Below are 13455 nucleotides of genomic sequence, written 5' to 3'. Positions count from 1 at the left end.
ATGCACAAGCAATCAGAGCAAGCATGAATTTCTGGCACATACATCTCTCTACCTGTTTTAGCTGAGACAATAATTACAATGTAATGAGAGGTTTTTTTTTTGCCCTGCATGTGTACTCACTAACCTCTGGTCTCACTGGGTCTTCAATGCCAACAACACAGAGGCAGGTCAGTCCACTGAGGATATCATTTTCATTGTCCCAGTCAGGTTCTCCCTCAGAGACAGGAAAATCTCTGTATGCAAGGCAGATGGTCCTCAGGCCCTCGGAGGCCATGGGCTCAATCACTTTCTTAACCATGTCATCTCTGTCGCGTGGGCGGAACACCTTTGCCTCGCCATTTGCTATCAAGATTTTATAGCACCTGGGAAGGTGTAAAGGGCATATATTAAAACTTAAACTAAGCATATAGTAAAAAAAAGGAAGGGGCAAGCACAGGAGGATGAAATATCTAAAAAGAAATCCATTAAGAAGATGGAGTTGAGAAACATAGTTGAAGACGGAGATAAGTAAAGACTGATTATTGTAAAAATGTAAAGGGGTAACGGGAGAGAAGACAAAGCATTTGAACATTGAGCTGCAATAGTAAGAAGTCACACTAAGCCCTCTGTGGGTTAAAAAGAAGCCTGCTTGGTTAAGAGGCTTACAGAGCTGTTACCGGCTCATTTTCTCAGCGCCTGATTTTAAGTCGTAACGTAAGGGGCTTGGGTGGGACGCACTTGAACTTCTTAGCTGCTTAAGCCATTATACATATCATTTACTGCAAAGTCTGGCCAGCTGGAACAAGTAAAAAAAACTACGGAATAACCTTTCATTGAGTATTTATGTGGCGAGAACTTCATGAAAGCATGCCTCTTGAGTATAACATTCCAAGAGTAACACTGATACACAGCTCAAAACAAAAAGCATGAAAGATGAAAAGTTTTCTTACTTTTTTAAGAGAATTTCTGAGGCTCCTTTGCTGAACATACGGTAGCTGCCATCAGGCATCTTCAACACAGTGCTCATAGATTTGCGGACTGAGTTGAAGGTGTACACCTTGTACAATTTCTCTTCTGGGATCTCGTTGCGGATAGCCTGGTAGTCGCGTTTTAAGTCATTAGAAAAGCCAAGCAAGGCACATTCGGTCTTGTTACCCACCTGTCGTGGCAGACCCCCTTCTTTTTCTGGAGACTGAAGAAAGTATGACGACAATAGAGTAAGTTACAAAAGCCGAACAACGCGATTTGCATGCTGCTGCGCAGTGTATCTTACAAGCTTACCATTATCTTAGTAGTGTAGGCGCTGTTGACTGCAATGCCAAGAATCAGGAGGTCTAAGATGGACGAGGGGATGTTCTCTGGTTCAGGGATCTTCTTGTAGTGCTTTTCAGCTAGGTAGGCCTGCACCACAGTCATGCGGTTCATGGTGAGAGTTCCGGTTTTGTCGGAACAGATGGCTGTAGCATTGCCCATAGTCTCACAAGCATCCAAGTGACGCACCAAGTTGTTATCTTTCATCATTTTCTAAAGGAAGATAAAAAAAATATTGACATATTGACCACACCGCAATTTAATTGTACATTTTCTGTACTGAACACAGCTTTAATTTCTACAGCGAAGACATGTGAAATTAAAGTGAATTAAAAAAAAGCTCTACAATTAAAGTGAATAGCTCCATGATTGGGTGAAGCCCTCTGTTGATTAACAGCAGAGTAACATAACTAGGCTTTAATGTATCAGTTAGCCAAGTCTCAACAGCCTGGCCTTCTAGTTTTAATAGTCTGAACTGTAAGCTGGTCAGCTTTGGCACAGGACACTTGATTAGGAGACTTTACCTTAACAGAGTATGCCAGTGAGATTGTTACAGCAAGCGGCAGGCCTTCGGGAACAGCCACCACCAGAACAGTGACGCCAATGATGAAGAATTTCACGAAGAATTGAATGTATATAGGCGTGCAGTCCTTGGTCCAGCGCAGGTTCTGGATCCAGAAGGTGTCCACTACAAACAGCACTACCAGGATAATAACAGTGATGGCTGACATAACAAGTCCTGGAGGGAAAGAGAGAAAAGGAAGAGTTTCAATCAATCATGAAGACAGAATTCACATAACCGAGATATTTCTGAAGGCAAAACATTACAGAAAAAATGGAGACAACTAAATCACAGTAAACGCAGGGATACAAGATTACATAAAATGAGTATCTTCAGCATTCAACTGTGCCAAAATGGAGTGATTTCGTTTTGACTCACCAGCTTTTCCTATCTGTACCGCGAGTTTGGTCAGTTTGCCCTGGAGGACAGATTTCTCTTTCTTTGGCAGGTTGCTTTTCTTCTTCTCCTCTGCGTCACCTCCCTCATCACTGTTCAGAGGCTGCATTTCCATCGCAGCACCATCCTGTGCTTTAGCTGCAGCAAAGAGAACAAGACAAAGTTGTTAAATGAATTCTGACAAACACAATAATGCCCCAGCTACTGCTTATTACTAGTGATGTCTACAAATATAATTAACACAATTTGACATTTACACAAAGGGTGTTCAAGGATTTATGGTAAGTGCCTGAAATGAAAATGATTTTTCTGATCAAACCAGTTTAGCTGTTATGGAAAATCAGCATAATGCAAATAGAATACAAGAGCTGTTATTCATAGGCACCACATGAAGGCCATTTCATTTGCCTACTTCCTCACAACCTGAGGAAATAGGAACGTGGATTAAAATTCTGTATTCTCCACCTTGAAGCTGTGAAAGAACCACCTTTCTGTGGTCGAATAACAAAAAAAAAAACAACTTTATTTCATTTATACATTTCACATTTAATATTCAGAAACTGAGAACGATTTTTCTAGGTTTCTTTTTTTGATTATGCTAAGAAGAAAAAGTAAATGAAGAACAGGTTTGGACTTGATCTCGTCTGATGCAACTTATCTGATTAAAAAATGTAATGAAAATATTATTACCACCTTCCTCCCACCCAGAGCTTTAAAGAACAGATTAACAAGCTAACAACACAGGGGTGTGTGAATCACCTCCTCCTTCACCGGCAACCACAACAGTTGTTGCCAGTTAAATTCCCATAAACCTCTTTCATCTCTTCCTCAACATCCCTCAGGACTCTGCTCTCCCTCCTGCAAGACTGACGGGAGTCCCAAACCCACATCTAACCAGGTAACCTTGGAGATGCAAAGCCTCCAATGGCAAAAAGGAGGAGGAGAAGAAGAAGAAGAGGTGGTAGGCAGGTCAGCAGGGGCTGGTCTCTGTCGTGTCACCGTGCAGGGCACTGATGCTACTGCTGTTGCTACAGGACAACTGACACATATTCTTACCAAGGAATATCCTAAAGTCAGATATGCAGCACAGGCAGGCCCTCTCCTGTTTGGAAATGCTGAAGGCTCTATTTATACTACTTTGGTATGGACAGCAGCGTGGTATTGTGCGTGAATGTATGCAGAAGGAAGCAGGAACACTGGGCTACTGCAGCTGCTGTGGACTGTGGCTTGCTCTGCACTTACATGGTCGGTGTAATCTCAGTCTAAAGGATTACTGCTGATTCCTGGCAGGCAGAGGGAATCTGTGCACCAGGGAATAGCGCCAGGGTTGTGGTCACAGACCCAAGCACTACTGATCATAGTGTCCCAGCAGGACTACAAGCTGGCTGAGTTACCATTAAACAACCAAACTGTCATTGTTGTCTGAATTCGCACCAGCATGAGTCTTGCAGTTCGACTCTGGATAGTTCAGTTTGGGACATCAATAGAAATCAAATTGTAGTGACCTGAGGGAGAGTCAGAGATAGAGATGGGTGGGAAAGCAGATGTTCTGGCCCCAGAATTGTTGCATGGCTTTAATCTCCTCATCACTAATCGCTATAACTGGATTCAGTAGCACCTGCTGCTCAAAGCGCAATGTGCCAGGGAAGGACGAGAAAAGAGGAGAGAGAGACAGAAGGGAGGGCCAGACAGTACAATAGATAGCCAAGAACAGCCCGTACTAAGTATAAACTGACATGGGGTCAAGCAAAAAACGTGCAACTCCTCATTACTTGAATATAACCACCAGCCAATTACCTACACCCAGCTCTGTTAAAAGGCTAAAATTAAAGGTAGACTCTAAGGTGTATGGAAATTATTTATGGTTATGTGTGTCAGTATGTGTATAGGCAAGTAACTTACCTTTCTTGCGGTTTTCCACAGATCCCTCCTGCTTCTTGTCTGTGGAAAAAATGCACCATGGCGTCAGCAGTAGTAAGTATACTGTATAATTGTCAGGTAAGGTGAATTGGAGCAAAAATCCATTTATAGCATGCAAATGTCCTCTTCATACAGTAGTAAGCCCAATTTTACAGTGCCAGATTTAAACAAGCTACACTTTTCTGCTTTAAAACGTCTCAACAGAAGGTGATGAAATCCTTCTGCGAGATGCAGAAATGGCTGTGCTAACATATCCACCTGTGTGTGCGAATGTGTGTTTGCATGCTATTCGTATTGAGCAATATGATGTATTGCTCAATACGAATAAAAAAAAATAGCGAGGTCAAAAACTAGTGAGGCACACTAACTTTTTCTCTGCTTCTTCTTCTCCTCCTTTTCTTTTTTCTTTTCCTCCTCATCTTCTTCATCATCTTCGCTTTCCCCGAGTAAAGTGAAGATAATTCCAGTTTGGGAGTTGACACCCACAGCAGTGACCACCATTTTCCCTGAGCCTTCCATTACATGGGTGCCTTTGAAGAGAGCAGGAAAACAAAATGTCAGTAAAAGAAGCGGGGAAATGATACACACAAACGGCAACTTATACCATGCTTCTGTTTAGACACTGGCTGTAGCTTTGTCCCTGAACAAATACACATTCTTATCCTTTTTTTTTTTTTTATTTTGGTTCACATGAAAATGTTCAGCTAGATTCCTTTGCTGAGAATGTGGTTTAGCGAGGCTTTCAAGTGTTATATTCATCTATACACAAAGAAAAAAATAAATGCAGGTTTTCAAATGCAGGCAATAAATACAAAAGAGTAGGGCACTAGACAGTAAAGAGAACAAAACACAGTCACTAATGCAAATACCCTCCAAACCTTTAATCAACAGCCTTTAATCAAAAGCCAATTGTCAGTCTGGGTGAATTAATGGAACCCGGAGAGGCTATAACATGGTTATATCTCTGGCTCTCTGTTCCTCTCAAGACACAGGAACAAACACAGATGAGAATGACAGCTAAAAAGTTAAAGAAGTGAAACCCATAAACAAGATAGAAGCGGAAAGCATTTAAAAGTTCTGCTTGGGTTAATTAGGAGACGTCCTCCTTTCTGTCAGTCGCAAGAAGGTATACAGGCTGCGCTCAGGGAAATCAAAAAAAAAGCAGTGATGGAGCTGTGTATACATACACAAACACAATCACAAGACTCCTTTGTCTTGGAAGCGGGCCAATAGAAAGGCAGGTGAAGAAAGGCAGTGTTTCTCCCGGCACACTTTCCTCTGGTACAGCAATAAAGACAACACTATCTGACAGCTCAAACGCAGTGTTGAAAGGGCTTTGTGGACGAGGAACAGACTTGACAAGGGAAAATCTGGGACTATACGGCTTTACATTTGGGGAAGGTTGAACGGCTGATAACCAATTACACCGAGAAGTAAGATAAGACCAGTTCGCTTTCAATTTTAAGTAGACATTTCTTTAAAAGCTTAAGCATATTAATCACCAGAACAGTCTTCATTCATAAATTTGTAGTAGCAATAGCTAATTTGTGAATAATTAAAAGGAAAAATAGAACATTTCAATTCATGGTTTCACCTGTTCTTACGTGAGTCAAGTAAAATATTTGATTGTTCATACTGTATAAAGAGCATCTGTGCGAATTCTGAGCTGAAGACATAAAATCATTAATAGATTATATACACATACTAATGCGATTAATCAAAACACTTTATGGACGACTCTCTTTGATAATTAGAAGCTTGCTTTAAGAGATGACTTCCCCATCCCCTTCTGCGTGTATCTGTATCATGAAACGGAACAAGCTTTATCTGTCGTTTCGTTTTTAAGTAGCCCTTGATTTAATTGAAGATGATGTGTTTGGATGGATATTTATAAAATTCAGCCTGGCCAGTCTTAAAAAAGCTCGTTAATATAATACCATTTGGAGATATAAATAGAATTGAGGTTTCGTGTTACCTGATAACAGCATTGGATCTTTTTCTTGTGTTTTCTTGACATGGTCCGACTCCCCTGTGAGTGAGCTCTCGTCGATCTTCAGATCATTACCTTGGATGAGGACTCCGTCAGCAGGCAAGAGGTCACCTGAATCATACGCAATTTAAACGTTAAAAGAAACGTATTTTTATATATAAACGTTATTCTTTAATTAAAAACATCCTATTATATGAATAACGTAGATGACAAGCTCCTCTTACCATATTTTATTTGTGCAACATCGCCGACCACAATCTCAGCCACAGGGATTTGGATAACTTGCCCTCCACGGACAACGGTAAATTTCTGTTCCTGCTCAATGCGGCTCTGGAGGCCCCTAAACTGCTTCTCTTTACTCCAGTCATTGAACGCTGTCACCAGCACCACGCAGATAACCGACAGAAGAATGGCGGCACCCTCAATCCAGCCCGCCTCCGACTCAGTTTCATCCTCCACACCGCCGGCAGCTCTTCCACAGTCTGAGGCAACAGGAGCAACATGTTCATTAGTAAATACCACGTTGGTTCTTGCCACGCGTCCTCTCAGGTCAATTGTAATCAACAAACTGATACAACTATATTTATTTTAACAGGAGAGCATCTCTTTAGATTTATCATTAGAATTCAGATGACGAGCAGCTGACAAAGAATAGTTTAATATAAAATATGTTACCAGAGAAATATAAATGCACCAATATCCATTAATATTAAACAATATAAAGAAATGTGATTAAATAAATGTGCTTACTTTCTCTTTCAGCGTCTGGAGGTCTATAAAAAGAAAGGCCTAGTGAAACTATCGCTGCCACTTCTAGGATAATCAGCGTGACATCTTGTAGCGCCTCCCACACTAACTGTAAGAAAGTTTTGGGCTTTTTGGGTGGTATAAGATTTTGCCCAAATGCTGTTTTCCGCTTCTCAATGTCTGCAGGCTGTCCACTTAGACCTGGGTAGGGGAAAAACAGAAAAAAAAAAAAAGATATTTAATCAGAAATATTAATCCTGAATCCAACTTGAAATTGAATATTAGGCTAGAAAGCTTTAATTTGAGCACAGATGGGCGAGTTACTAAAGATATGTAGTTCACAGTAAGAGAGCTTGTCTCACTAAAGTATGAGTCAGTGAGCTGTGCTCTCATCCCCGGGCCTCCAAACACATGATTTCCAAAAAGGAATCAGCATTTCTGTCAGGACACTACTGTCGAGGAGACAATGCTGGACAACAATGACACACATTCTGTGGACATGTCACACATTTTCACCTCTTTCAGGCATGCCAGAGAATGTGAGACCGGAGTCAGCTCAAATCCCACAAACTTGCTTTTTCCCCCAACACAATGACCGACTGACTGACTACAGGTTGAATCAGCTTTCGAGAGTCACAGGTGCCCATGCACACAACTGTCCTGCTATAGAGTCATCCCTGTGACACATTACAGCACACGTCAAAGTTGGTCCGAGACCTATGCATCGATGTGCACCGAGAGCATTCTGCCGCAACCCATTTCAAATGCCTCCACACTCAAGCCACAGTGATATATTCAAAGGGGCCTTTGCACATTTGATGATGCATGACAGTTTTTCAGCTCTATTCGTGCTGACTGTGTGTGGGTGACTGCAGACTGGATGGAGGTCTGTGTGCGTGTGTGTGTGTGGCAGAGAGGAGGAGGAGGAGGAGGAGGAGGAGGAGTAGAATTAGGGGCCAGGGAGGAGTGACTGTGTGAAACTGCTACCGACAGGCAGATGGGGGTGGGTGTAGGTCGGGGGTGAGGGTGCAAAGGACCGAAGCTAATAAAGAGTAGAGACTCTGACTCCGGCTGAACGGAAGCTGCACTGGGAATAGAAGCGTCTTAATAAAGGAAAAGGATATGTAGATTCAGGCTAGGGACAGAAAGACAGAGGGACGGACGGCAGGCAGACACACGGACGAGACATACAATGCAAATGATGACATTACATTTGGATAATGAGTCTGTGACGTGACAACAGAACAGAATTATTCTTCTGGGAATGAATGAATTCTTCTCCTTCTCAAATTAACTTCCAACACAAAAACAAAAGTATTGTTTTAACGATTAAACGACGGCTGGAATACCTTCATTTATGAGCCTTCTTGACATTTATTAAATCACATCCGTTTTAACTGGTGCAAAAAAACGCACACATACACAATTTGTATGTATTGTGTACTGTATATTCATGTTTCTGTCCTTGAAGATTGCTTTTTTCATTTCAAATAAATCAGCAGTGACAGAATGTGAGCAGAGCAGATTAATCATTTAAACAGCTTTTAGGATCAAATGTCAGAAGTCCTATATTTTACAGCCGGCTAATTGTGTGGCTATCCTCGATTTCTCAACAATATGAGAAATTTTCAGTTAAATATTAAAACGACCGGTGTGATCACACTGTTTTGTCCTTGCTGATTTTTACTGCATTAATATTTTACGTGCTTATTATTAAATGCCATCGTTGACAACGGAATACGCTGGAACAAATCCTTACGGAGTAATCATTAAAGCTAACAGGTGCGTGTTGTGCGCTATCATGGGTTTACATCCAACTCAATTAAAACAGGGCCCTCTGCGTTTCATCTTTCTCGTTCCAACTCATTGCTCATCCTAATCGAGTCGATAAAAGCTTACGTAAAGGAGGCAAATAATCCTGTTTCACTAGTTACACGGTTAATTGACATGATTACAACCCAACACTAACAGATCCTTTTCTAAAAGAAAGGTGAGAAGGAGGATGACTCACCAGCGCAGCGCTTTTAAAAAAAAAAAAAAAAAAAAAAGAAGCTATGTAGTTTAATCCAGCATAGCTGCCTGTTGCTGCATCCTGGCCGTCTCTCACCGTCGACTTTAATTCTCTATGCCTCTAATGAAAACATGCTGACAGCTAGTACCCCACTCAATTTTACACCCCTTTGTATTAGAGTAATAAATACAACTGACAGAGAACCATCAAGGTGTCGTCTCGCCATTGGACAGACGAAGAGTAAATAGGTTGGCCTTGGCCCCTCACGTCATTTTTAGCACGCAGAGTGTGTCTCAAGTCAAGGAGCTAATCATTAACCATTTCATTTGGATGCTTGTCCCCAGTTGACCCATCTGAGTACTGTAATTTTAGCCCCCACTGAGGGGTCGGGGTAAACCGTTGCTGTGGGCCCCTTCACAATTAAGTGAAATAGGGCCACAGCCTTTCTTTGATTGCCTCCACGTGAACGTGTGGAGACAAAAGTGCCAGCACACGATATATTACAAAGAGACATACCTCAAAGTGTGTGAAGAAAATGCAGAAAAGATTATTTAACTTATTTCTCCAACATACTGTATGGACATTTATAGTCAATAAGTACAAAATATGATAAACCGTTTACTTCTCTTATTGTGTATTTGACTGTATTTTGGATGAATAACCCAACTGACCTTTGCAACTCATGCAAAAATATAAAGACAATGGTGTTTATGTTGCTGAAAGGTTATGGGATTTCCATAGCCTCTGCTCCAAGTCTCACTTTCATCATGTAACATCAGGCAAACAAAACGGAAGCCAGTGAATAGCTACCGATACAAAAGGGAGAATACATTCAGAAAATCTTTCCGTTATCAAGCGGAACAACAAATGCGGCATCAAAAGAAGACAATGAGTGAATTTTAAGTACTGTTAAATGCGCCGAATTGCATGTCAGCTCACTTTAAGAACCGAAAACATGACACTTGTCCTGCAATTTTAAAAAATTGCTCGTCTGAAATACTAAAATAAGGTTGTTTGTGAGAGCACCCATTACCTATCATTTCAACAGTTACTTCCAAATCGTTATTCTCTCCCATTTACAAGTGATCAAAACATTTTAGGTGTTTTTGCATATAAGACACCTCTGGGCTAAAGATTGTTAGCTACACTAGTGTATTACTGCGCAATTTCTATAGAGAGCCGAAGTCCCGCCCCCTCTACTTCCGGGTTATGGGACCTATCTTTCGAAAAAATATGAACGGCAGTCTATGGCGAAAGATAAATTATTTTCTGGTCCCGATCGACTTGTGCCTTGGATTATACATATGTTGTTTTTCAGAATAAAAAATGATTTTACATGTCAAGAATGTTACAGTTTGTCGCAAGATAGTTAAGTAAAACGCTATGGAAAATACGCAATTAAACGAACTACAAGTCCCGCATGCTGGCGCGTACAGAACCGACCAAAACTCCCTTCGTGTAACTACAGCTCTCGACATGACCCGATTTATAATGATTTTCACCTCGTTTGATGCTTCTGCCTTCGTCCTGGTAAAGCTCAACAAGGAGACAGTCATAGTTCTCTAGTTACGTACATTGTTCGAGGCGAGAGATGTAGTTCACTAAGCGATCTCATACAAAACCTAATGTTGTTCAGCTTATTTACGTCAAATAATTTATCTCTTGACGTGAAAAATTATCTTTTAAACTCACACACATCATATGTGAAATTCATGCCACAATTCGAACGGGACCAAAAAATAATTATGATCTCTCCATTGACTGCCGTTCATATTTTTTCGAAAGATAGGTCCCATAACCCGGAAGTAGAGGGGGCGGGACTTCGGCTCTCTATATACAATACAGTATGTATACGAGTAGCATCAACCATCCTACTCAGGAATCAGGGGAAGGCTACCGAATGAGATAATCCTGCACCCTGACGCACTGGAGAAGCAGCACAGACTACATCATGAAAAGGCACAGTGTCTACATTGACGCTAAATGTCTGCATTGTACTGAGGAATCAGATCAGGCGTTTATTATTCAGAGTGCTATAACTGAAACAAACCAACTCTCATCCAATTTACAGATTAAGGTTAAAAAAAAAAAAAAAAAAAAAAATCTACAATCCTCAACTCTGTACCCAATGTTATTAACTTAACACATAGAAACACAATAATCCAATTGTGCTCACGTATTAGTTTTAAAGCCAGAGATTGCTACGAGCAGAGAAGCAGGGTCTGGCTATATGCTACATCCACTCAGAGGCAAAAGTACTTCCAGTACTAGTAAGTATTAGCCTGACGAGCCAGACCCATATTAAATGTAGGGTCTGGGCACTCTCCATAGACAGGGCTCAACCGGAGGGGTGGGATAAACGGTTGTCTTTCAAACTCCCTCTCCACGCAATAGGATAGCGCTACAACCAATCAGAGCAACGGAGAAGGTGACGTAGTCAGAGCGACGGAAAAGAGAGTTCCTTGCATGTGTTGTGGAAAAAAATGATCCTAACAGATATTAAATAGTTCTTGTTGCATCCTGTTTTTTTTTTTTTTTTTTTATGAGTTCGCCTACAGGTTGAGTTTCTCCTGCATTAATCATTTTTAAGCTGTGGATCAAACTTTTGCCGTATCCGGTTGGCAAAACTCCAAATACATCCTTCTTTTGTAAGAACGACCTCAGTGCAGTTTCTTGTTCCTTTCTCAGAGAAAAGCTTAACTTCAAGTCTTTCAGAGTGGCGGCCAAAGCCGACTCGAAAGAAAGCTGTTCGCTAGCAGCAGCCATCGCTCTGGTAGTTCTAGCAGGATGGGGGAATTCACGCGTAATTCACAGAACTTATGGTCGCAGGTCAGTCGTCATCATGTTAAGCCCGCCCACCGACTCGTGATTGGCCCGGTCCATCTTGGATTTTTCGAAATCTCAAGTCAACGGAGAGTAACTAGACTGACGCTAGGGGCGCGTCTAGATTCTAGGCTAAGTAAGTATACCAGTTCAAATATGACCTCAAGCCGTATTACAAACTATCATTTAACAGTCTTAATATTCGCATTGAATGAGGGGGGGGGTGGAGTCTGGCTCTTTATGAATCGCAGTCCAATTGCTGGAGCCACTCAGCCCACAGTCGATCGGATCAATAGGCTGGAACCCAAATATTTGACAACACTGAAATCACAATGAACAAGCAATAATTGTGAAAGCGAGGAGTCCGCCAATAATATTGATTTAAAGTGGCCTTGTCTGTTTGATAAGCATCACTATGCAGAGGAATTAAAGGACTGCATTTGGAGAAAAAAATGCTGCAGTGTTAGTAACTGTAGTGGGATATATTGATTCTATGTGATGTGATTTCACCAACTCCCTGACTGGTAATTGTCCAGGATTTTCAAATGCCATCCCCGAAAGTACATAACATACACATATAGGCTTCCAGTAAAAGATGTGTCATCTCCAAGCAAAGGTAACCCTGGTTACATCATTCTAGGTTTTAACCAGTCAACCACAAAGGCCACAGAGAACAACAAACAACTGTTGTCAGTCCCCATGACACGTACACCGACCGCCGGGAGTTCCCCTTTACAGGTTTTTGATATTACGGTGCAGCTAGGGGGGAAACAAGACAAAGAAAGTTTACTGGTGCTGCTTACTGATATATAGAAATCACTAGCAGACATACTAGTAATAATAATAATAATAATCCATCTCTCTTTCTAACAAACACCTCTGTGGTAATAGTTTAGCTGGATAGATAATGGATGTTAAAACAGTTAGCTGTACTCATTTTGATTGGTTTTTATCTGCAATTAGTGCCTTTTACCGTGTATTTCAGTCCACTGCAGCACTGTGACTGGGTTAATGGTTTACGTTTGTCAAATAGATCCATGTCATATTTGAATAAGCCTTTGGCAGCGCTCATTGTCACAATTTAGAAAAAGCAAGGGAGCATAATGAACTCTTTTTAAACTCAGAGCATTGGTATGGTAATTGCTAAAAAAAAAAAAAAATCAATTTGAATCAGAGTGAATTGAAATCTAACTGAATAGAGAGCTCTATGGTGATATCCAGCCTCGTGCGATAACATGAAAAACAGCAGTTGTACTGACAGGATGAATGACATTTCGCCTAATCCAAATCGACTGCGCTTTTAAGTTTCAGTTTGTTCAAATGAGTGGAAGTAGAGCAATGCATACACGGTCCATGCAGGAAAATTAAGTCAAACTTCTTTGGGGTGAAAAGAAAAAAAAAAAAAAAAAAGAGCTTGGAAATGTGGAGGATTAGCAAAGGATTGGCTTAGGAGGTTGGAAAAATGACCAACCAACTAATTACAAATCCCTTTTCAATTGTCAGGCTCCTGTAATCTTAAATGATGGCTTAATTTCCCAAGCTAATGACGAATGAGCTGACTGAAGCCTTAAGTATCAAAACTCAGTGGCAGCAAACCAAGCGCGGCACCTGCTAAGAGGGGGAAACAAAATGTGGACCTAGTCATGCTTATCCATGCAGCGCAGTTGCAAATTTCTTCACGTATCTATAAACTGGGATGAGGCTGCATTTGCTTTG

At 41.1% G+C, this 13455-nt stretch overlaps 1 protein-coding gene across 3 annotated transcripts in view; it reads right to left on the bottom strand.

The window, feature by feature from the left end:
- atp2b1a (ATPase plasma membrane Ca2+ transporting 1a) overlaps positions 1-13455 on the bottom strand; it is a 33871-nt gene that overhangs the window by 10599 nt on the left and 9817 nt on the right. For all 3 annotated transcript variants that reach the window (XM_084575321.1, XM_084575319.1, XM_084575320.1), the window contains exons 3-12: positions 6909-7106; positions 6383-6640; positions 6144-6269; positions 4537-4698; positions 4151-4189; positions 2231-2386; positions 1815-2029; positions 1261-1503; positions 930-1171; positions 125-362 (exon numbers count right to left, since the gene is read on the bottom strand). In XM_084575321.1, the coding sequence (XP_084431447.1) occupies positions 125-362; positions 930-1171; positions 1261-1503; positions 1815-2029; positions 2231-2386; positions 4151-4189; positions 4537-4698; positions 6144-6269; positions 6383-6640; positions 6909-7106 (1877 nt within the window). The remainder of the gene's footprint in view (positions 1-124; positions 363-929; positions 1172-1260; positions 1504-1814; positions 2030-2230; positions 2387-4150; positions 4190-4536; positions 4699-6143; positions 6270-6382; positions 6641-6908; positions 7107-13455) is intronic.

The sequence above is a fragment of the Chelon labrosus genome, assembly GCF_963514085.1.
Source record: "Chelon labrosus genome assembly, contig: SCAFFOLD_79, whole genome shotgun sequence".
In the NCBI taxonomy this organism is placed as follows: Eukaryota; Metazoa; Chordata; class Actinopteri; order Mugiliformes; family Mugilidae; genus Chelon; species Chelon labrosus.
Note: the sequence above shows the minus strand (reverse complement) of the source record. Positions and strands in the feature narration are given on the sequence as shown.